The following is a 23,766-nucleotide window of genomic DNA, read 5'->3' as shown; positions in this document are numbered from 1 at the left end:
AACGTGATTTCGCTTATTGAGACTTTTTCATGCTATGCTATTTGCTTTATTTGGTATTTGTTCATCAACAGTGTTTATTGATTTCGTCTGGTACGAACTAGTTCAATTTCGTTTTGTCCAATCTTTGCAATGTCTGCAAAATTCATGAAAGAGTATGCATTCCACTGCTTGTTTCGAGACCACTCGAGCGGAGGGAATCTTGGTGATCCCAAACCGTGGAAGATTCTTGCGACACAACGACCTAGAGGGTTCGATCGAAACGATATCTTGACAAATGAGCAGAGCAAATACGTAATGGAATTGCATCAGCATTACAGCACACACCTGTAGTGAGAAGATCAAAGTTTTGGTTGACGAAGATGCGGATATCCAATTCCATGGCCTTCTTCCTATTGTTCGAGTAGAAAGCTATAAGAATACCGAGGCAAAAAATTATGTATCTGCAATCAGAGTGTTACTGTTCTTTAGCCTTTTCTGCCAACTCTGGGTCCTTGATACCCGTCAAGACTATCTTCTTCTCGTCTGCCATGAAGTAGGTCGAGATGCAGGCACGCAAGGCTGCTTCCCTTTCAGACTCGAGAGAATCTTCTCTTATAGGAGCTCCAATGTTGTAAAATGCAGCGTGTTCATATATGGTTGACGTTGCAGATTTGTAGAGTTGTTCATACAACTTTTTGGAACCGAGTTAGAGACATTCATCAATGGCACCAAATACGACAAGTCGCAAAACTCACTAAATCAACTTTCACGACCTTGGCGATTTCAAGCTGCTTGGTACTCTTGTCAAGACTTTCGCGTAATCCGTTTAGTATCACATCTCGTTTTTCTTCGTCCATTCTTGGCCAAGCATCTGACACTCCTATGCAAAATGACGGAGACTCAGAGGTGAAGGTAAGAGCCTTCTTTTTCTATCGAAACACACTGTCAGGTCATGTCTTCAAAAGTTATGAAACACACAAAAATTCCAGGAACAAACTTGAAGATCCCATAAATGACGATGGAGTTCAGCAGGAGTAGTTTTCGCTTCATGACATATCTAAAACGACAGAAATTGAGACATAGTAATAGGATCGCATTTTAAGTACCACAAACACAAACCTTGACTGTTTCAATCGTCAGTGAGTTAGCAACTTTTGCGCTAGTACTCAGAATCTTATCAACGAAAGAGTCGTTTTCTGCCAATTGAGATAATTGTCCACCAAAGTTGAGCGTATATCTTGCGGGCATATCTACACCGCAAAAAAGCGTCGGCCAAAGATAGGTTGAAATCACCAAAGGCAGAACAAGCTAACTAACCCGCATAGAGCTTGATGGGCGAATTTGGTGCAAGATCTATGTACGTTAACAACGTTCGTAGCACCGTCTCCTTAACATCAAACGATCGCTCCAGTTCAGCAATATCGAGAGCAACTCGTGACACTCCATCCACACCCTTCCTCTTCTTTTGAGGCTCATCTGTATCATCAGAGAGGATTTTGCTCAAGAATCTCCATATGGTAGGCTGATCAACACCTTCTGAATAGGCAAAGCTTCGTAATCTGATATAGTCGTCTTTGCTCACAAAGGCGTGGCAAACTGACTCCAATCCGTCACGTCCGGCGCGACCACATTCTTGAACATAGTTTTCAGTCGAACGTGGTAGAGAATAGTGAATTATGCCACGAACGTCCGATTTGTCCAGTCCCAAACCAAATGCAACTGTTGCAATAACAATTCGCAATTGGCCTGCCATGAATTTTCTCTGGACTTGTGTGCGAGTAGCATCATCGAGACCAGCGTGATAGGCGTCAACTGATAATGAGCGAACTCGAAGATATTGACTGAGACGATCAGCTTGATTCTGGAAGAGAAATACTAATGGGCGAAGTAATCATTTTGTCTGATGGATTTCTTCATCATCGTACCTGATACATGACATAAATGATAATGGAGTTCATTCTGGCAAATACAGGCGTTTTGAGCAATCCCAAAAGAAGAGCATCTCTTGCAACAATTTTGTTCATGTCAGCAATCAGTAGAAGCTGACTCGAACCAGTTCAAGAAACACTCACCGATCATCAGCTTCAGTGATCAACGTTGCCGTCAATCTCAAATTATCAGGCAATACACGATCAGTCATAACACAGTCTTCTTCAGACAGCTCAAGCATTCGACAGACAGCTCGACGTGTACGAGCTGTTGCAGTCGCAGTCAGTCCAAGAATACAAGAACATTCTAGCTCTGTCATGATTGTGCTTTTCAAATAAAGGTATGATTGTCTAAGCAAACGAAAAAGGTTAGAGACAAGCGAAAAATTTACATACCATAATAAAAACCTCACCTGAAGTTGTGAGACCATTCCGATAGACAATGTGCCTCATCAACGCAGGTCAACCAAACAGGTGGCAAGCCTTGAGAAGAGACGACGTCTTTCCATATCTGAGTTTGCAGCCTTTCAGGTGTAACGAAGAGAATGTCGGTGCCTTTTTCAAAGAGCTGCGAGACTGACTCAATAGTCAATGCCTGAAGAAGAACAGTGTCAGATTATGTTTGGGTTCAATAAACGCAAAGGTGGCATTTTGACTTACGGAAGTGTTTCCACTCAAAGTTTCTCCAGAAAGAGCGACAGGAATGCGACGCAATTGATCTTGCAAAAGTGATATTGTCGGTACTACTACCAGCGTAAATCCAGTTTTGGCTTGCTTCAGACGTTTCAAAACATAAGATGGTAGTAGATAGCATAGCGACTTTCCAGTGCCAGTCGGCAATACCACCAAAGTTGAACGACATTCCAAAACACGTTTGATTGCTTCCAGTTGACCTACATATTATACGTGAGGGATGTATCTCGTGAAGCTGAATGTGTTTGGACTCACCATGTCGAAAAGAGTCGAGACCCGTAAAAGACGTTAGTGCCCTGGTAAGATTAACTCGTACACCAGTACAAGTCGGATCTTCCATAAACTTGGATGCTACAGTACAAATTCTAGAGTGTAGGGATTCTATTGAGTTTTTTTCGTCCATCCAGTGCAACAGACTGTAAACATACTCATCGCCTTCTTCGTCATCTGCAGCTAAAATATCGAGTTCAGGTATTGATGTTGGTACATAAGTTGCTGGAGCTGCTGATGGTCCTGCGTAGTCATCGAAATCTTCATCTTGAGCAGCACATCGTTTCTCATGACTATGAAAATACCAATCTAACATTAAGTCGACGGACCAAAAGACACAAATGCCACGGCTACATACTGAGCTGAGAAATTCGTAGAGGGACGGCGAAAACCACTCTTGCCAAATCCACGAAATCCACCTCCTCGAAATCCTCCAGTTCGGAATGCACCACCTCTGGATCTGTTGTTGAAGCGAGCAAACTTGGAAGGCACTACTTGAGTCTTCAATTTAGAACTCTTGGCCTTGGGTTCTTTAGGCTCCTTGGCCTTCTTTGGATCAGCCTCTTTCTTGGAAGTACCCTTCGTACTTTTACGTTTCTGGGTGGGCTCTTTATAGTCATCAGATGCCTTTCCTTTTCTACTGCTTGACTTGCGTGCCTTTTGAGAATCGTCAGAACCTCCATGGTCCTCACTGGCTTCATCAGCTTCCGATTCATCTTCATCACTCTCATCAGATGATACAATACGTTTGGGTCTTTTGCCTTTCTTTCGCAATACAACTGCATCGTCATCATCTAGCAATGCGAAAGGTAAACAGAAATGTGGAGCAAATAAATCTGAAATACGAAACTTACCTTCATCGGTAGCTGCATCAGCTTCTTTTGGCTTCTCTGGTGTAACAGAGTCATCCTGAGCCCAAAAAAACTAATGAGTGTGTGGCTTTATTACTGTCGAGGAATGCAGCACCGACCTCAAATGTCTCGTCATCCTCTTGGTTTGGCTGCTCCTGGATATCTCCATCATCACGAGAGTCTTCTACTGCATCATGTGCAACATCAAGGATTTGCTCATCTCGTTCTGGTATTACAGTTTGAGCATCTGCCTTAAATTGTTTGGGATCTGGATATGTATATTTCGGTAGAAGCTTATTATTGGTGGTAGACAGCGACGAGTAACGGCGAAAGGCGCCATGAAGTAGACTATTGGGTGCAACCACAGCGTCTGAATCTTCGGGTTGAGCAAGGGTTGCTGATCGTGCAAGAGAGGGTTTAGACAGTGCTCTAAACAATGAGCTAAGAGAGGAAGACCAGTCAGTAAACCGAGCTGTAATTCATGACGCATGTCCGCTTACGTTGTCCTATTAGATATTGGTTCATATGTAGGTTTTTTGCGTGTAATCCCATTTTGATGCAATAGGCGTTCAACATAATAACGAGCAGTACTCTGATCATCGGTTTCAACATCATATTCAGCACCCTTATCATCACCGGCTACATCCGATTTTGACAATTGAAGTGAGTTCAGCTTGTTCAATGCTCTGCTAAAGACAGAGATTCGTTGCTGAGAGTTATCAGCGACCAGTGGCTGCGGAAGTTGATCCTTCAATGATTTATGTTCGTTCTCTCTTGTATCTGCAAGTGTAGAAGCTAGAGAATTGACGAATCCAGTACGAATCCGTTTAATGGGTGTTGGATCAATCTCCTCGTCATCGTCATCATCATTTTCATCATCTCCAGCACCTGTATTTAATGATCTAGATATTGTAGTGATGCGAGTAACGGTAGCGGGTTTCGATGGAGTGGCCCTTTTTCGTTTACTAGAAGGGGAGTCTGAACGAGCAGCAGCTTCGTGTGCTGCGCGTCCAGCGGGAATGGTCGTGGTGTTTGGAAGAGGAAACTCGTGATGGTGATTATCTTGAGCTTCTTTTTTCTGCCTTTCTTTCATAATCAGCTTCTTCAATTTAGCATAGCGCCGGTATGCATTGTGTACTTCCTCTATAATAAAACATAGACGATTGAATGTTGATGTTGAACAGAATTGAAAGAAAAACGAAGAGATCGCTTCACGAGACAATATGTCTACCTGTCTGGACGACATCGTCTTTGGTAGGAGCTCTCTTGTGCCTGGCCTGAAACCTACGTTCCCAATCATTCAGCTTGATCTTCAACTTTTCGGCTTCATGCTCAGTTGGAGTCTGTTCTGGCTTTCCAGCGTGATGATCGCTACTGGAAATAGGCTGATTTCCTAACATAGAACTCGATCACACATGTTCCTGAAAACAGAGGGCTCGTTGATGCACAGCTGACGATGCTTTTTGTTTCGCAAAGATCTACAGTTAGTACATCAACACTCTAGGAAAAATCTGGGGAATAATTTAATGGAGTTGCTATTGTACTGCTTCATCTGGAATTATTTATCTAGGTATTGTAAATCACCCTATTTGATCTGTCTTATACATTGCCGCGTTTCGATTCGTTCTTGTCTTAACCTTTGAGCGAGTGAAAGATGAGTTGATATAAGGCACGTCTGTAACAATTACATGCTCTTGGAATCTCATTATAACTAACATTGTATTCCTCGCTCGTCTAGTGGTTCATATGCACCTTGATCACTACTTGTGCTTCGCAGAACGGAAAGTTTTCAAGCTCTAGACAAATCTAAATCTAGTCCTTCTTGATCACGAAAAGCTAAATACGATGAGTCAGAAGGGAAAAAGACCAGCTAGGTAAGACCCGGTCTTAAACCTCTCTGTCTATTCAGTGTTTTCGGTGTCTGTCGAATCCAATAGTTCCTTGTCGTTCCGGTTGATCTTTGACTGATCTTTGAAAAAAATCTAGTGAAGACGCTTCTCCAACGTCGGGAGGAGCTACTATGCCTAAAAGGAAGTTCAAGTGAGTAGGATGTTGTGCTGGAACCAGATTGCAACATTCGCAACAATCCAACCAGCTTTTGATTAGGATTGCACAAATAACAGATGATCACAACCGTCAAGTGAGGATTGATTGGAGTTGGTGTAATATCTATCTACACTTGGTGTTCACCATCTTGAATATAGGTTACTTTCTTGAAACGAAAGGCAGGACTAATGAAGAAAGCATATGAGCTCTCGGTGCTGTGTGATTGCGAAGTCTCCTTGATTATATTTCAAGACTCCAAGATTGTTCAATACAACAGCTCAGACGTTGACAGGATACTCCTGAGATATACTCAGGTTTGTCAGAACGTGTACCATGTCGTTGGACTGTTCGATTAGCTAATCCGAATCTTGCCCTGATAGTACAATGAACCTCATGAGTCACGGACCAATGAAGATGTAGGTTGGACCTTCTGAGCAGACATTCTTTGAGAGGACTTCTAGAAAAGTTATCTTCTACTAGTTTGCCAAATTGACCAAGAGCAACCAAGACGACATGGAAGGAGATTCTGATTCTCCTCGGATTTCCAAATTTGATGACGACAATTCCAGAACAGGAATGAAAACTGCCGAACCAACGTCATCGTAAGTGCCAATTAGTTGAATGTTGTAAACTAGCTGACCTTTGATCAATATTAGAAAAAGAGGTCCCAAAAGCTCTGAAACTAGTCCAAGAGAATCCAAGAAAACGCGTAGATGAATATTTGAAAACACGAAACCACCATAAGTATTACTTCGAAATCGATGTCATATAGAGTTGCCTTCCACAATTTCCAGCGTTATAGCGACGCGGTTTCAGGACGAAATTATACGTCCAAATGCGATTTCATCAGTGCTTGCTTGAAATATCTGTTTGTGTGGGGTGCCAGTGCATGCAACAAGTCAAACTCTACAACACTTGGATCTTAGAGAATGCTTGAAGATGCAGAATGACATCGCGGTCCTCAGCATTGCCAGATCTATCAAGGCTCACAATCTTAGCGGCTCGTCTTCTCCGCTCTCATCCCCGACACGACAATCCTCGTATACCTTTGATCAAGAAGATAATGATCCAACTCGAAACATACCGCACCATGTCCTAAAAGCCATACCGATAACGGCCTCTGCTAAAGTAGATGAAGAGCTTAAAAAGGTCTTCACGCTTTTCCTTCGAGACTACGTCACAGTCTGGTACAATCTGATCTCTGAGGATGAAGATTTCGTCAATGCCGTACTCCACACATATATTCATTTGGTACGAGAATTGGAACGTAGACTCAAAGTAATTGACTGGGTTATGCTGTTGACGCATGATTTGCCTAACGTGCTACGCCGTCACGTAAACGATTATCGAATGTGTAAGGATAAACTAGGATCTACATACGCAGGAGGCAAATCTCTGGAGGAATTGTTTCATGGAACGCAGCCTCATATTGCACTTGAGTCTCCAGAGGCTGAAGAAGAGTATCTGAGAAGAACTGCTGAAAAGTTGACTCAGGTGCTGTTTCCACTATTTGAGAGAAAGTGTGAGATCGTTAGAGTCTTGCTTCGGGAGATGCTAGGGTCGTGTACCCTGCATTTTAGCTTTAATTCGGTCTCAGAGCCAGATTATATCAACCAGTTGCTCTTGACGGTAAGAGTGTGTTGTGCGAATATGTCAACACGGAGTCGATTTCTGTTTTTGCAAGTTCAACACTTGATGCTTATACCCATAGTTTCGCAATTCCTAGCTGCTCGGTGGTGACGAGGAGGGCACCGAGACTCCGGTGTGTTCAGAGATATCAACGCCAGCTCATCCGTATGCAGGGCTGGGCAATCTCGTCAAAACAAAATCATCACGTAATCTATCCAGACAATCTCTGCCCATGAATCCTATGGATCATAGAATGAATAGTCGCTTGTCTGGTGAATCTCAACGAGGCTTGTTCGGTGTTTTGAAACGTAATCGTCCAAAACGAACCAACAAGGCTCTAGTCGCTTCTGGTCGTATAACAAACACTATTGTGACTGGAATCAAGGGACTTGCACATGGTGGACTCGAGCGGGTCTCGAGCTCAATAGATCGAATCAAGAATATATTGCCGAATGATTCCAAAGATATTCAAAATCGTGACCGTCGTGGTAAAACAACTCGTCAGTCGACAGATCTCATGATGGATGACGCATGGAAGGCCACACATGCTCTAAATAATAATAGTAGCGATGGTGGTGATGACCTCATATGGAATGGTGGCTCGTGGTCTGTGAATGACTCCAATAATGATGGTGATTCTTATAACAAGCCACGTAGAAAATTTCGTAAACAGAGTCCAAGTCGACAGCTATCATCAGACTCGGACTGGTCTGATCGAGTCAACCCTCTCAATATAAGACGACGAAATCGATCCAACAGCCCTACCAAAGTAAACAACAACCCATCACTAACACCACCAACATGGTCTGACTCGGCCTTACGCCTAGTAAACGATTCTCCCAGGATCGGAATCATAACCACAGCAGGTCCTTCAGATCATATGAGACCTTCACCATCACTTATACCAGCACCGTCATTCAAAACATGGGAAGGAAGTCGAACGCCAACGCAAGAAGAGTTTGGTGTACCTGAGGTAAAATTCAATCCGCCATCTCCAGAACAGTATGACAGAAATACTGGTTCCGATGATGACGATGAAGATACTCCCTTATACGATGCTCAAGAAGACATACAATCTCCTATGGGGACGATACCCGATGTAGTTGTTGAGGAAGAAGAAGCAGACGACGAAGTAGGAGACTCGCCTACAACTGTTGATTTAGATGAACAACAACAATCAACAGGAATGTTGTGGGAGTGGTTTGGTGAATTGATAAATCAGCTGCATCTCATATACCAGGATATGACTTCAGGGCCATGGCGGCTTGGTCCTATAGATACATCAAGATATAGTGGTCTCTGTCTTCATGAGCCTGTTGCTGAACTCTTTCGAGACGTGGTTAAAGATGTTCAAGAAGGCATACAATGGACTCGTTGGTCACTTGTGTCGTTTACTCGACCTTTTGTGCGCTCTGTTCTGTCACCAGTCATAAATCGGTACGATTTCCACCTTCGCCATGATTCCCCGGTTTTTACTGAGTGTAAGGTTTCTGATCAATTCAACCAATTTCTTTAGAGCCATCTTGTGGGGTGTTTATAGATGCATTGAGGAAGATAGTGTAGCGGGATATCTCAAGAACTTTCGTGATTCGTTCTGGCCTGATGGAGTGCTTGCTACAGAACCTCTCCCAAGAAGTCGAATAGAGTCGGCAATGACAAAAACTGAAGTAGAGGCCAGACTCAAAGCATGCGTCCCACGTAAGTATTCTGTTTCGTTGCTGTCTGCAATGTCACGTTTCCTCTCTCGTACTTCAGTTTTTCGATCATCTTCGTTGAACTTATATTTTTATAGCTGTCCTTAAGACCTTAATTGGCCAAGAAGCTGCTGACGATAGACTTATGCTAATGCTCGAAGCACTGCAGAACAAAGAGATAAACAAACATCTGATGTTTGTGATGTTGGACTTAGTCCTAAATCGTCTGTTTCCAGAGCTGTAAAAGAAATGTAATAGCACACGTATATATATCTTGCATCATATATTTCATTTTTAAGTTCTGTATTTATAGTAAAACAGAGGTCTCTCTTATCTTTATGCAAATAAGCCATAATCTACAATAGTAAATGATTTGACGACAGCTTGAAAATTGGTGAGCGCGACTTGAGCAGGTACAGTTGTTGCACGTTCTATCGTCGTTGACGAAGAACGAGCATCAATTTCGATAGGGTGGTTGTATGATATTAGAATATCAGTATTTTCTCGTGCCAGCCTGATTACAGCCACGTAAATGTTGACTGTGTTTGGTACCGTTTCGTTGAATTTTGCGATTTTTTGAGTGCCTATGGCGATGGATACCGATTCTCCGGTTCTGTACAGAGTAAGATGGGATTAGAATGGTGGAAGATGATTTGATCTGCACGATTTTCAACCAGAACACTCCAGCAAAAAACCGTACCGTAGGTTTGGCAAGTCAATTCCAGCCCGTAAATTTTCTATAGATCCCAAAGCAGACTCAATAGCATCATTATCATCTGCCAATTGCTGGAAATGAAACCTAAAGGTGTCCAACAAAAGTCTTGAGCTTCACTCTGTGTGTTTTAATGTAGACCAAACACTCACTGAGCAGGGATTTCAGAGATGTGATCAGCAGGCGATTCTAATATTTCGATACTGATCGACTCATCGGTAGCAGGACTGGCATATACAGTTTGATTGTCTGGCACCTGACGGATTTCGCTAACATTTTTGGCACCAAGTCAGCTTAGAGCGTCAAAGCACGATATGAAGAACACGAATCCAATTAATTCACCTAACATCGTCAAATCCTTGCGGTATCCATACGCGTATTGCACCTCCAAATAACTCTTGGTGAGCTTCGTTTGCTACAACCATTTGATCTTGGATGCTATACAAAATTCTTTTCAAGCGTCTTTATAGATACATTTACGAGTTCGGGAATCTTTCATTTTTATACGCTGCTCTCTATGTATATAACCTGTTTATGAATCATCACCAATCTTCGGTGCCAAGTAGTAACTGTTCAGCAAAAAATTGATTAGATCTCTGTATTAAACGATATTATTGCAAATGATAATTACCGAATATGCCCCTCATCGGAAACCTTGTACTCTACCAGAAGAGGTACTTCGTTTGACATGGATAGAGTAACAGCCTTTGAGAGCGAAGTTGCCTTTGTAAAGTTGACCAAATACTTTAGAGAAAAGGTCAAGGTCACATTAGATTGCAACTCGATTTCGGTAGGAACATCGTCCTCCTTGTCTGCAGATCCTCCACCAGCTTTGAGAGTCACGTTTCCGTTACCAATATCACCATTCGCAGTAAACTTGACGCTTTCTTTGGTGGCCTCGATAATTACTGTGATGAAATAGAGGATTAATTGAAATTTCGAATTGCGAATCATAAACTTGAGACTAGTTTGTATATACCAGATTCACTCAATTGCATCAAGTCACGGCAAATACGTTGGAATTCCGTAGACGACATCTTTATGGATGCTTCATAGTTTGTTTCAGGGATACCCAAATGTTCGCTGTCAATATCCATGAGTTTGAGTTCATATTCACTGACTCTATCTTGATCTAAGGATGGAATGTAGGACGTCAGTCACTTTGCGCAGCCCCAATTATTTGAATAGGAACTCATCCAAACCCCAAGCTTTCATGATAGAACGATGATGAAGTGGGATTATAATTGATACTTACTGTTATTCTCAAAAGTCAAACTGAGAGTATCTTGTTGGTCGTCAGCCTTAATTGTGAGGACATCGTCATTTGCAGCACATTTCATGATTTTGCCCAACGAGGCCAAGTTGATTCCAATAGAGAGATTTCTGTCACATCGGAACGGATCAAACATGCCGGCCTTCAATGACAGAATGACCAATGCAACATGGGAATTGTCCATTGCTTGCAAATTAATTCCATTGTCGTTACAATCAAAGTTGGCATCTGATACCAAGTCCTTGATGGAATCAAGTACCTTTTTGAATACGGCGGATTGACCTAATCGTGCTTCTAACATGTTTGGTTCACTTGTTCGTTCTCGTTCTCGTTTTACAGTTTTGCTGGGTTAGTGCGATGAGTTTTTGATGGGAGACTCAACTGTGACTTCGCATTCGACCAAACACGAAACGCGTCGAAACTTTGACATTTACGTGTGAATTGAACTCATATGATAGATTGCAATATAATTCGTCGTGATCTATTAAAACGGACATGTTTTCAAGGCCTATCTATGAGAGCAAAAGCGTAACGACTTCACAGTTTCGCCACGGGGAGACCAGTTCCAGTAACCCTCTTGATAACATCATCTGTATATTTCATCAGCCCTGCCACAACTTTGGGATCGTTGGCAAGAGGGCTAATCGGACATTGCTTGATTGTTTCATCCTAATTCAAACCGTTGATGAATGAGTGGTCGCGTAATGTGATCGTTTCATGAAATGGAATGCGAAAAGAACGAGCGCATAATCCCGCATACTTACATAGTATTTGCCATGGATCTGCATCTGGATTACATCAGGAGATGTCGAAAGCCATACTTGGTTGATCGCTCCCTTGATGGTTTGAAACTAGTCAGCCTCCAGAGATACAGCGTTTTATCCCTAACTTACATCTGAAACAGTCTTTCCAAACAGAGGAGCAGCAATTTTCCCCAAGAACGCAAACACGCCGCCCTGGATTTCAAAAAGTTGGTTAGCACATAAAGATCTTACAGCGTCCAAGGTTGGATATTAACCCACCGTTGCCTTTCCTTGAATGTCAGTCTTGACAAACCCTGGATTCAAAGAATTGACAAAAACTGTATCTCCAATTATCTTTTGGAACTCCATAGCAAAAATGGTGTTTGCGAGTTTGCTTTCACAATATGCGGCAAGGCCAGAATATTTTGCAGCAACAAGACTCTCCGGGCCGCCCCATGTGGTGTTCCTTGCAAATGTATGAGCACTGCTGGAGAGAATGACAACTCTTGATGGCGCAGATGCCTTCAACACATCGGCGAGCAAATAGCACATGTACGCGCCAGAGATATGGTTTACGAAGAGCTGGTGGTCCACACCGTGAATTGGTGAGAAGGGTACCATGTAGACACCAGCGTTCAAATGGAGCACATCCAGTTTCAACCCTCGTGCCTTGAAAGCTGTCACGAATTGCTCAATCTAGTATGTTATCAATTGTCAGCTTTGGAACATATTGTGTCCTGTACCAAATGACGTACCGATTTCAAGTCAGCTTGATCAAAGACTGCTGGTTCTAATATTCCGTTGGGCGTAACGGCTCGAATTTTAGCAATTGTTTCCTGACCACGAGCTTCACTCCTGACTCCGAGAAACAGATGCGCATTCTTTTTGGCGAGCTGGATGGCACTTTCAAGTCCTAGTCCCGCCGCTAAGATGTGAAAGATCAGGCATCTCGATGTTATTATGGTTTTCGCCGAGATGACAGGGAATTCGGCAATACTGGATTACTTACATGCACCAGTGATGATCATCACTTTGCCAGACTGGTCAGGAATATCAGCATAAGTCCACTTTGCCATAATGTCGTTCTATCGTTTCTACAAGTGCTAGTGACGTGTCGGTTTGAATGTCTTTCTTTGTAATTGTTTGGGGGCTTTGGCGCAAGTCGTTCTAGGTTCATCACTTACCTGGGTGTCAAAAATGTCTATAGGCTTCCTTCACTCCGTTCTATGCGTGCTTCTACAGTGATCTTCGTGAGTCTGTGTTTGCGAATTCAACATTTCGAACTCAGCTCACCAGGTTTCGCGTTCGCGTCTTTTAACAGTTGAAACAGGCTGCCTACAGAATATTTCTTTCGCGTGGGATAACTGTCGCCAGCGATGCAAGGTAGTCCAAGTGATATTGTGTATTTCGTACATGTTACTCGATGATGGAGTGCGAGCACTAAAAGACTAGCTGACTTTGGAATGAATTCATATACATAATTTGAGGTGTAATGCCCGTTGATCAATAGAGAACACGTGGGCTCGTAACGTTGTGCATCAAACCAATGCTTAGTCTTTCACCACGGGGAGATCAGCTCCTGTAACCCTCTTGATAACATCGTCAGTGTATTTCATAAGCTCGGCGACGACTTTCGGATCTTTGGCGAGAGGGTTTGGTTCAGTTTGCTTAATTCTGCCAGCCTAGTTGAAAATGGTAGGGTAAGTGTTACGCGTCGTACACCTTTAATCTACACGAATCATCTTTCACTTACATAGTATTTGCCATGAATCTGTTGATTTACTACGTCAGCAGACGTAGAGAGCCAAACTTGGTTGATAGCTCCCTTTGAATGACACGTGTCAGCATGAGATACAGAGAAAGCACTTCCTTTTGTTACTCTTACCTCTTCAACGGTCTTTCCAATTAAAGGGACAAGCGCTTTAATCACAAAGGCAATCACACCGCCCTTAATTGTAAACTATGGTGAGGCCAATCCTCGCAAAGACACAAATTATTCGGACATGAAAAAAGTCCCACATATAAACACACCTGAGCTTTTCCCTGAATATCAGTATTCACCATCCCAGGATCCAACGAGTTGACGAACACATTATCCCCAACCATCTTTTGGAATTCTATTGCGAAAATTGTATTCGCGAGTTTTGATTCGCAGTAAGCGCCGTATCCAGAGTAGGTGGTTTCAGTTAGAAGCCCTGGACCGCCCCATGACGTCTTCTTTGGTGACAGATGCGACTGGCTTGAGAGAAGGACAACTCGTGATGGCGCAGAGACCTTCAACACATCAGCAAGCAAGTAGCACATATAGGCGTGCGAGATGTGGTTTACGAATAGTTGGCGGTCCACCCCCTCGATTGGGGAGAAGGGAGTTATGAATACGCCAGCGTTTAGTAGCAAGACATCCAGTTTTAAACCCTTTGCCTTGAATGCAGTCACAAAGGTGTCAACCTGCAGGTGAAAATGAAGGTATAAGCAACTGAGCGTTTAAGCAGCTCTGCCTTGGATGAAACTACGTGCAGATTTCAGATCTGCTTGATCAAAGACCGCTGGCTCCAATATTCCATTGGGCGTAACGGCTCGAATTTTGGCAATTGTTTCCTGACCACGAGCATCGCTTCTGACCCCAAGTAGTATATGAGCATTCTTAGTTGCAAGCTGAATAGCACTTTGGAGACCCAGTCCAGCAGCTATGCGTGTGAAAGATCAGCAAGCTTGAAATCGTTATGCATGCATGTATAACAATGGGCTCGAAAATGATAAGGACAAACTTACATGCACCAGTAATGATTATGACTTTGCCCGACTGATCAGGAATATCAGCAAACGTCCACTTGGCCATATTGTGGTTCTTTCTCGCTCGTTCTCTAAATGAGGGGAAAGTTCTGCGTGTGAGTTGGATGTATTTCTTAACGCCCTTTTGAGCTATGTAGATCATTCACCTACCTGAGCGCTCCTTCGCTGTCCTTTACAGTGTCCAAAAATGTGTGACCGTGAAGCTCATGCGGGGGATGGCCTTTTAAAAAACACCGAATCAAACATTTCGAATCAACGTCAAACATTTTAAAATGCCGGAAATGGCCAGCATGAGACCGCATTCCGCATTCATACGATATTATAGACCGCAACGCAACGTTGCCAACAAATCAAGCAAGAGAATAAACACCTATTATTGCGTCGAATACAGAGATCCGCCTTCCATCGGATACTCCCGCTCCAATATTTGAATATGGAAGATGAATATGGAAGATGAATAAATTTACATATGAGCAGAAACTGCAACACGTCTATACATGCGGCATGGGGAGATCAGTTCCAGTAACCCGCTTGATGACATCGTGAGTGTATTTCATAAGCTCTGATACGACCTTTGCGTCTTTTGCAAGAGGATTCGTTTCTGATTGCTGGATTCTTCCAGACTATATCAAATGTTGAGTGTTATCCGTGAAACTAGCTACATGAAGACTCACAAAAACTTCGTAATTCCGCAGATGGTTGCCAACGTACATAGTATTTGCCATGAATTTTTTGTTCTATTACTTCAGACGATGCGGAAAGCCATACTTGATTGATAGCGCCCTGGATGATAAAAACGAGTTAACTTCACATCGAAGGGATGTAGCCAGATCGGGCCACTCACCTCTGAAACAGTCTTTGCGAACACAGGAGCTAGGATTCTAGACATGAACGCAACGATTCCTCCCTTGATAAAGTCCAACTTTTCAGTCACTAGACCGTTCGTTCGTTGCCTTGAGCAAATGTTTCAAGCTTTAACCGACCTGAGCTTTCGCTTGAGCATCAGTCGAAACAAATCCCGGATCCACGATATTTACAGACACAGTGTTTCCAACCATCTTTTGGAACTCAGTAGCAAATATGACATTCGCCAGTTTTGATTCATTGTAAGCGTTGAACCCAGAGTAAATTGTCTCAACAAGGTTGTCTGAACTACCCCACGAGACGTGCCTTGCAGCGAGATGAAGACTGCTGGAGAGAATGACGACTCGTGATGGTGCAGATACCTTCAGAACATCGGCAAGGAGATATGTCATGTATGTGTGAGAGATGTGGTTTACGAAGAGCTGGCGATCTACACCGTCGACTGGGGAGAAGGGCACCATACAAATACCAGCGTTCAACAGCAAAACATCAAGTTTCAACCCTCGTGCTTTGAATGCAATCACAAAGGTCTGGATCCGTGAAAACAAAGCAAGCATGAGTAACTGAATCTCATGGAATATCAATGCGATCGCATTCTGTCTAAAATTTCGTACCGATTTCATATCAGCTTGATCAAAGACTGCTGGTTCTAGAATTCCATTGGGCGTGACTGCTCGAATTTTGTATATAGTGTCCTGCCCACGAGCATCACTTCTGACTCCAAGAAATATATGAGCATTCTTCTTTGCCAGCTGAATAGCACTTTCGAGTCCAAGGCCAGCAGCTATTGTTGAAGAGATCAGAACTTTTGAAATGTATGGTTTTAGTAGCAGAGCTCAGAATCGGGAATACTTACATGCACCGGTAATGAAGATGATTTTGCCCGACTGGTCCGGGATATCAAAGTAAGTCCATTTTGTCATAACGTTGCCGTTTCTGTCCAACCAGGAAATTGATCGTAAGTTTACTGTTTTTCGTGGTATGCTTTGAGAAGTTTGGGCACGTCTTTCAACTGAGCACTTGCTTGAGTCAACAATTGTCACTGTAGTGCTCCTTGACTCCTTTGCAACGTGTTCTTCGTGTGATATTCGTTGCTGTGTGTTTCCCATTTCGGAACCTCCAACGGATGTCTCGCATCGCCCTCGCTGTCCTGCTTGAAATAGGCGATTCCAGGAGATCACCATCGATATGATATTCCAGTTTGCAAGACAATGTCGCCAACAATGCGGCAAAACGTACAAACAAGCGTTGCGTCGTTCGAACATACTCAGATGTGACATTCCGCTGTCATAAAGCCTCTGCATCTGATTTTCGATAGAATTAATACATAAAATGGCAGTTATAAGTAATACGTAACACCGGTCCAGCTTCTCAAGGGGGTCTCACGGTGCAACACTGTCATCGTTGCGCCATCGGGAATTCAGATCCAGTAACCCTCCTAATAACATCATTAGTATATTTCATGAGCCCCGCTACAACTTTGGGATCCTCGGCAAGAGGATTGACTGGGATTTGCTTGATTCCATCAGACTAGTCACACGTTGATGATTAGTGACATAAAGGGGTTTGATCATAACGTAATTAATCATGTACTCACAAAGTATTTGCCATGGATCTGCTGACTTATGACATCAGGCGATGTGGAAAGCCATACTTGATTTATGGCACCCTATATATGTTGGACCAAGTCGTCAGGAGATGCAAGTAATAAAGCTACATGGGGGCGCTCACGTCTTCAACGCTCTTTCCAAAGAAGGGAGCTACAATCCAAGCAAAAACCGCTATTAGTCCACCCTATCGGTTTGGATTGTACGTGATTGAACAAACCGTCGACAAGTAATTCAGTCAAAACATTGCGGCAGACCTGAGCTTTTCCCTGAATATCAGTTTTGACAAATCCCGGATCCACAGAATTAACAAACACGGTATCTCCAATCATCTTCTGGAACTGTGTTGCGAAGATAGCATTTGCCAGTTTGGACTCGTAATATGCAGGGAAGCTAGAGTAACTTTCGGCCAGAAGGGTCTCTGGATCACCCCACGAGACCTTCTTTGCGAATGTATGAGCACTGCTGGAGAGAATTACCACCCTTGATGGTGCAGATGCCTTCAACACATCCGCGAGCATGTAGCACATGTACGCGTCTGAGATGTGATTAATGAATAACTGGCGATCCACACCTTCGATTGGCGAGAAGGGTGTCATACAAACACCAGCATTCAATAGCAAGACATCAAGTTTCAACCCTAGTGCCTTAAACGCAGTGATAAACATCTCAATCTAAAGTAAGTTTGGATTATCAGCTTTGCAATGCATTGCGGCCTTTCTGGTGCCATAGTGCGTACAGATTTTAGATCAGCCTGATCGAAGACTGCCAGTTCCAACACTCCACTCTTCGTTGCAGCTCGAATTTTGCCGATTGTTTCTTGACCACGAGCGCCACTCCTCACTCCAAGAAAGACATGCGCATTCTTTTTCGCGAGCTGAATGGCACTTTCGAGTCCTAGCCCAGCAGCTATCGTCAAAGGTGGTCAGCGTGCAATGTCATTGTTGTGATCTACGCAGAGGTTGATGCCAATGAGAAGAAAGAGACCGTGCTTACATGCACCAGTAATGATTATGATTTTCCCAGACAGGTCGGGAACATCGTCATACGTCCACTTTGCCATATTGTCGTTCTTCTTGTGGGTTCAAATCAGCGAAAGTCGTGCCAGTTTGATTTTTTCGTGTACCTTTGGAGACTTAGTGCGTCTTTCATAATGTGCATCACTTACCTGGGAGTACAATTAAGTCCACGGTACTCCTTCTCTGCTTTCGCCAGGGGGTCGTGAGTGTTCTGATATTCTGCGTCTGTTATATTTACAACATGCAAACTTGTCACATATCAATCTCAGCCTCTTTCAACAGTCCAAAATATCCACAAGATCGCGATCAATACAGTATCCGAGCAAATGACGGGCAAAGCAATCTTCTGGAACGATCTCAAACCGGAACAAACACGTCTTGCGTCTAACGCAGGAATGAGCGCCTTTCAGCTGATTTTCTGACTAGCTCTACATTGAATTCAGACAAACGTTGACATGTAGTGCCTGGCGACAATACAAATCAAAAACTTCCCACAGTTCTACAAGACAGCAAACGTATGACACCATCAACGTTGCTTCACGGTGAAATCCGCTCCAGTTACCCGCTTGATCACATCATTGGTGAATTTCATTAGCTCTGCCACGACTTTGGGATCATTGGCGAGAGCATTTGGCTCGCCTTGCTGAATCCTTGCAGTCTAGTTAAAACGGTCATGAGATACGTGACTCTAGCTATATGAAGATGCTGCAGCTCGTTTTTAGCATTTGCTGTTTACTTACATAGTACTTGCCGTGGATCTCCTTGTCTACTACATCTGGCGAGGTGGAAGCCCATAGTTGATTAATAGCACCCTTGACAATCCAAGCGAGTCAGACTTACATACGAAGGAGCTCAAACAGGCTAGAGACACTTACCTCCTCAACAGTCTTTGCAAAGAATGGAGCCAAAATCCTAGACATAAAGGCAAACATTCCACCTCCAGCCTTCGCTTGAATATCGGTCATAACAAACCCCGGATCAACCACATTTACAAATACATTATCCCCAACCTTATTCTGGAATTCGGTAGCAAAAATTATATTTGCCAGTTTAGATTCACAGTAAGCATCATATCCAGAGTAGCTGGCAGCAGCCAGAAGCTTGGGACCACCCCATGAGGTATTCTTTGCAGCCATGTGCATGCTGCTAGACAGGAGGACGACTCTTGATTGTGCGTTTGCCGTCAGAGCATCAGCAAGGAGGTAGGCGAGATATGCGTGCGAGATGTGGTTTACAAAGAGCTGGCGATCCACCCCTTCGACTGGCGAAAAAGGTATCATACAGACTCCAGCATTCAAGAGTAGGACATCCAGTTGTAATGCTCGTGCTTTGAAGGCCGTCACAAAGGTCTCAATCTAAGAACGGAGTGAATTTGGCGTGTTAGAGTGGTCCGTGTACGAACCCTTGGAATTGGGATGTGATCAAACATCCGCAATGTCCCAAAGTACGTACAGATTTCAGATCAGCTTGATCAAAGACAGCCAGCTCCAGCAATCCACATTTCGTCGCAGCTCGAATTTTGCCGATAGTTTCTTGACCACGAGCATCACTTCTGACTCCCAGGAAAATATGTGCACTCCTAGTTGCCAGCTGAATAGCACTTTCGAGCCCTAGGCCAGCCGCTATCGTGAAAGAGATCAGAACCTCTTGCAAATGTTGTGGCAGTGTGGGACCAGGGTCGAGATTTGATGACCACGTACATGCGCCAGTGATGATCACGACTTTTCCAGACATGTCAGGAATATCACCATAAGTCCACTCTGCCATGTTGTTGTTTCTTGTTGGTTTCTAACGAGAAAATTCAAGTGATAATGTTAGTTTGGGGGGTTTGTCGTGTTTTTGGGCCATTTTGCGCACTTAGTTTAGTTAAGTACTTACCTGGATTAACGAATAAGACTATAGTGCCTCTTCACCCCTTCTCAAGCGTGTTTCTGTATATATATAGATATGCGTTTTTATGTTTGCACCAAACTCATCCTTGCAAACAATGTCTCGCATCAGCCTCTTTCGAAACCTCAAAGTAGCAGCTTCCAGGAGGCCGCCATGTATACGATATTCTAGCACAGAAGCAGCAAAGGAGCCATCGCCAATAATGCAAGCTGTTTCCAGAGAACAAACAGAGATCGTGTATTCAGTCTTACATCGCTTACGGAGATCTGCCTTCCCACTAATGCTCTGGCTGACTTTGGGATCTATAGCTTTAGAGCTTCGATGGGCACGCAATGATTACCGTGAATACAGACAGGATGTGACATCACGAACGAGACATTTGGAACGTGAATTGGAAATGTGGAGGAGTAAAGTTTTGGGAATAGAGTCCCCCGAAGCATTAGAAACCACTGTCACGGCTGTGGTTGAGCCTCTTGAGATTGTCAAGGTGGTAGAAGTCGCTAATTCGGAAAAGGCCGTAACTGACGCTTCCACTTCCACTGCATCAACACCACCAGCTAGTGAGTTTGGGTAAAAGAATCATCTCCGATCTGCTGCTACGTTGATGACGTCTCGTTCTACGCTCGCTAACATCTTTCTCATCCAGAAACTGTAATATACTAGAACCACACAGCACAACCAACTTTACAAACTGTACATGATGCACTTCTTTAGAGATATATATTCACTACTATTCACTAGACAATCGAACTTGAGAAAGCGTGTCAGGCCTCTTGGTTTTAGAGAGCTGCATCAGTACAGCTCGTCCATAGTCAGATTGATGTAGATTTGCAGCCATCAAAGCTTCTGATATCCTCACTCGTTTATCAGCCATAATTTGATCCACTGAGAAAGAGTTCATGCTAAATAGTGGCCTCGCATCCTCTGCTTGTGCTGATGATGCTACTGTTGGTGAGATGACTCTGGTCCAATCGCTAGAAAGGAGACGAAGGAGACGTCGGGATTAGTCAGCCCAGGTCAGAGAATGAAGGGAATATGAAATACCTCTCAACAGAAACAGCTACTGAGTCACGCAAGGCTTGCAGCTTGGCCTCAAGTTGCTTCTTTCGAGTAGCAGCTTCTTCCTCCAGCTGTTGCTGATTTTTGATTTTCTGCACAATGAGCTCGGAGCGATGCTCTACCTTTGGCTTGTTTTTCTATCATGACATATCAATCGGATGTGAGACCGTGCTCTAAGAGTAGGCAAACGATATTCACATACTTTGATTTCAGCCGCTTTGAGAGAAGCAGCCAGTTTCAATTCTTGCTCTCGTTTCAACTGGAAGACATGCTTCTCGACTTCTTGGGAGTTCTTGAACGCAGACAGTTTCTTCCTTGCGGCATCTCGAACTCGACGTTCCTCTTTAGCTGTCAATTCACTCAGATAACGTTCTTTTTCCATTTTGGCTTCACGTTGGGCCTCTATCTGTCTGATTTGCACTAATTTGGCTTTACGTAAGCCGTCCAACCGTTTGGAAATTTCGAGACTCTTTTGTTTCTGATTGACCAGTTCTGTGAGTCGCTTCTCGGCTTCGAGCATCTCTCCATCGCTGTCTTTCAATAGGTTCAAAGTGTCTGTAACAAAGTCGTCCGTATTTTTCTGGAAGGCTCTACGTATTCGTGCCTTCTCTGTCTGCAAGAAATCGGTTCGAGAGAGCACATCATAGGCATCCTGATAATAATATGAAAGGTCAGATTTATTTGCTGGTTATTTGTTTTGAAAGAGCCAGAACGTTTACCGATATTTCTTGCTTGGACTTGAAGACCCCTTCATCCTCAAGACGAGATAAAATCCATGGAAACTTGCCGTGTGGGACATGTCGAGACATGTCCATCAGACGTTTTAGAGTCGAAACTTGGTCGGTTGACCAGGTAGGCAATTGAAGCTCCTGAAGAGATCGGGAGACCTTGTCCAGCTGATCACAATACGACTGCTCCAAGTGATTCAGCTGCTGTATGTGCCATAAACCCAAGTTTGAATCTCGCCATGGAAGTTCTCGAAGCTCACAGACGAGTCCTTGGTACGTCACCCACGGATTGGTATTAACGTGCGAGACCAGGAAGTGGCTGCGATCTTCTAGGTCGTTGGAAATTGCTACGATACTCTTGTCGTCCTGCAAAATGGGTAGCGGTTATTGAGGTGGTCCTCAATAAGACAGGGGGAATGAAGTCGTACCTCTTCTATCAGAGTTTCCGCTTCGATTCGTGCTTTCGCCACTTGAGCTTGACTATCTGTACTGTCTGATTTCGATAAGAAATCTGCGAGCAATCGTCGATATGTTGCTTCCTCTGAGGCGAGAGCTTCGGATGCATGACTCATTGAATGAGAGACGCTTTCGAGGACATCAGCATCTGCTGAATCAGGATCCAAGTCCAGAAATCTCATGAGTGCATTGTGAATTTCGACTTCAAAAGAAGATCTGGGAAGCGAAAGATATTATGCGTTAGAAATTGTGTGATTCGTTATCAAACACACAGCGTAGATCTCACGCGACAGAGTTCAATCTCTGGAATTCCGAAGTCCATATATCTTGATTTTCCTCATTCTGTGATCGAATCTTGCGAATCTTGCACAAGCGTTCCAGTTCATCCACTTTTTTGGTGTCTGCTTCGGCAGCACTTGCCAAACTTTGCACGAGTTCGAGTTTCTGGTCCAGAGAACCCGCGGGAACTCGTATAATCTTGTTGATCTTGGGTTTGGTTCTTGATGCGACCATCCTGCCAACTGCTTCATGAAGCACAACCTTTAAAAGTGATGAGCAAAGTTCCGGCAACAAATAGTAATCAACAGCAGCAACAGGCAGCGCCTGCGCAAAGCGGAGCATCATCTCCACTACAAAATCAGCCTACCAAACAGCCTCGAATACCATTCACGGAGATACCTGATAGTCAGAAAGCCTATCCTCGCAATTCGCATCCAACAACAGGATCAATCGAGTCTGCTATCAGGAGCACTCTACCTCCAAAACCTCAACGGCGGTATGGATTTTCTCTTGGATTGGGTAAAACTGGGTCTATAATACAGCTTTCGTTCGCATTGTTCGTTGGTGTGGGAGCTGCATTGTTTCTCGCAAACGCTATGGTCGTGTATGATAAAGTGAGTTTGGAAATGATAGATCATGCTGTCAATGGACTCGTTTTGCTGCACTTCTACTGTTGCTAGTCTCTGTTATGGACGAACTCTCATGATGGTTTTTTTCTTGAACTCATAGGAAGAGTATATACGGAAGCTTCTTGATGAACGTAAGCGGCTAAGGGAGGAATTAAAGCCACTATCAGCTCCATGAGGCTCGGATGGTTGACTTGTATATAACACTACCATGTATTTCTCGACCTCACGTATCGTTGATTTTATAAATATTCATTTCCAAGTCAAGATCTACTCGATACAGTTGAATACGTTTTTAACTAATGGTGCTCTCGTGCTGTTGGTTGAGCAGGATTTGCCTATTGACGGAACAAACAACGTGAGTATATGACGGCAGGATTGGAAGCATTCAACATTGCTTCTTACCAGGGCAGCAATCAATTCAGCATATCTACTTCGTATCTCTTCAGGTTTACCAGCAGCAATCCAACTCTCAATAACTTTGGCATCTAGGAGCCCTTGCTGTTGAGCAGGCTCTTGTGCCGCACCCAAGCTCAATTCTAAACCCTCAAGAGTTTTCATTCGACAACCCATCAGTACCATTTTAAGAGCTGCATTGGCCTTGTCACCACCTCGTCCTCCATACGA

At 43.6% G+C, this 23,766-nt stretch overlaps 7 protein-coding genes across 7 annotated transcripts; 3 read left to right on the top strand and 4 right to left on the bottom strand.

Moving 5' to 3' along the window:
* Positions 1-74: 74 nt before the first annotated feature.
* Positions 75-5,121, bottom strand: SmJEL517_g00395 (uncharacterized protein; the record flags this gene model as incomplete). Its single annotated transcript, XM_031166324.1, has 18 exons — positions 75-241; positions 325-389; positions 459-670; positions 735-908; positions 977-1,036; positions 1,099-1,229; positions 1,297-1,840; positions 1,905-1,983; positions 2,052-2,258; positions 2,321-2,502; positions 2,568-2,800; positions 2,856-2,965; positions 3,029-3,163; positions 3,229-3,664; positions 3,725-3,779; positions 3,841-4,162; positions 4,222-4,864; positions 4,953-5,121. 18 exons carry the CDS (start codon positions 5,119-5,121, stop codon positions 75-77), a joined length of 3,924 nt encoding a protein of 1,307 aa, XP_031027733.1.
* A 445-nt stretch (positions 5,122-5,566) lies between these two features.
* On the top strand, positions 5,567-9,334 carry SmJEL517_g00394 (uncharacterized protein; the record flags this gene model as incomplete). The annotated part of the gene is made up of 10 exons (XM_031166323.1): positions 5,567-5,595; positions 5,708-5,761; positions 5,828-5,861; positions 5,926-6,081; positions 6,148-6,183; positions 6,248-6,369; positions 6,766-7,396; positions 7,494-8,833; positions 8,913-9,094; positions 9,189-9,334. The coding sequence occupies 10 exons, from the start codon at positions 5,567-5,569 to the stop codon at positions 9,332-9,334; spliced, it is 2,730 nt and encodes a 909-aa protein (XP_031027734.1).
* Positions 9,335-9,426: 92 nt separating this feature from the next.
* Positions 9,427-10,227, bottom strand: SmJEL517_g00393 (uncharacterized protein; the record flags this gene model as incomplete). The annotated part of the gene is made up of 4 exons (XM_031166322.1): positions 9,427-9,703; positions 9,791-9,889; positions 9,955-10,071; positions 10,145-10,227. The coding sequence occupies 4 exons, from the start codon at positions 10,225-10,227 to the stop codon at positions 9,427-9,429; spliced, it is 576 nt and encodes a 191-aa protein (XP_031027735.1).
* Positions 10,228-10,334: 107 nt separating this feature from the next.
* On the bottom strand, positions 10,335-11,376 carry SmJEL517_g00392 (uncharacterized protein; the record flags this gene model as incomplete). The annotated part of the gene is made up of 4 exons (XM_031166321.1): positions 10,335-10,371; positions 10,434-10,710; positions 10,782-10,934; positions 11,058-11,376. 4 exons carry the CDS (start codon positions 11,374-11,376, stop codon positions 10,335-10,337), a joined length of 786 nt encoding a protein of 261 aa, XP_031027736.1.
* An 8,712-nt stretch (positions 11,377-20,088) lies between these two features.
* Positions 20,089-20,565, top strand: SmJEL517_g00391 (uncharacterized protein; the record flags this gene model as incomplete). Its single annotated transcript, XM_031166320.1, has 1 exon — positions 20,089-20,565. The coding sequence occupies one exon, from the start codon at positions 20,089-20,091 to the stop codon at positions 20,563-20,565; it is 477 nt and encodes a 158-aa protein (XP_031027737.1).
* Positions 20,566-20,721: 156 nt separating this feature from the next.
* Positions 20,722-22,747, bottom strand: SmJEL517_g00390 (uncharacterized protein; the record flags this gene model as incomplete). Its single annotated transcript, XM_031166319.1, has 6 exons — positions 20,722-20,965; positions 21,036-21,187; positions 21,253-21,702; positions 21,770-22,144; positions 22,207-22,450; positions 22,521-22,747. The coding sequence occupies 6 exons, from the start codon at positions 22,745-22,747 to the stop codon at positions 20,722-20,724; spliced, it is 1,692 nt and encodes a 563-aa protein (XP_031027738.1).
* Positions 22,748-22,785: 38 nt separating this feature from the next.
* SmJEL517_g00389 (uncharacterized protein) lies at positions 22,786-23,317 on the top strand (the record flags this gene model as incomplete). The annotated part of the gene is made up of 2 exons (XM_031166318.1): positions 22,786-23,127; positions 23,243-23,317. 2 exons carry the CDS (start codon positions 22,786-22,788, stop codon positions 23,315-23,317), a joined length of 417 nt encoding a protein of 138 aa, XP_031027957.1.
* Between the last annotated feature and the right edge of the window lie 449 nt (positions 23,318-23,766).

Source organism: Synchytrium microbalum (assembly GCF_006535985.1).
Source record: "Synchytrium microbalum strain JEL517 chromosome Unknown SmJEL517_scf0001, whole genome shotgun sequence".
NCBI lineage: Eukaryota > Fungi > Chytridiomycota > Chytridiomycetes > Synchytriales > Synchytriaceae > Synchytrium > Synchytrium microbalum.
This window is presented reverse-complemented; position numbering and strand designations above follow the sequence as displayed.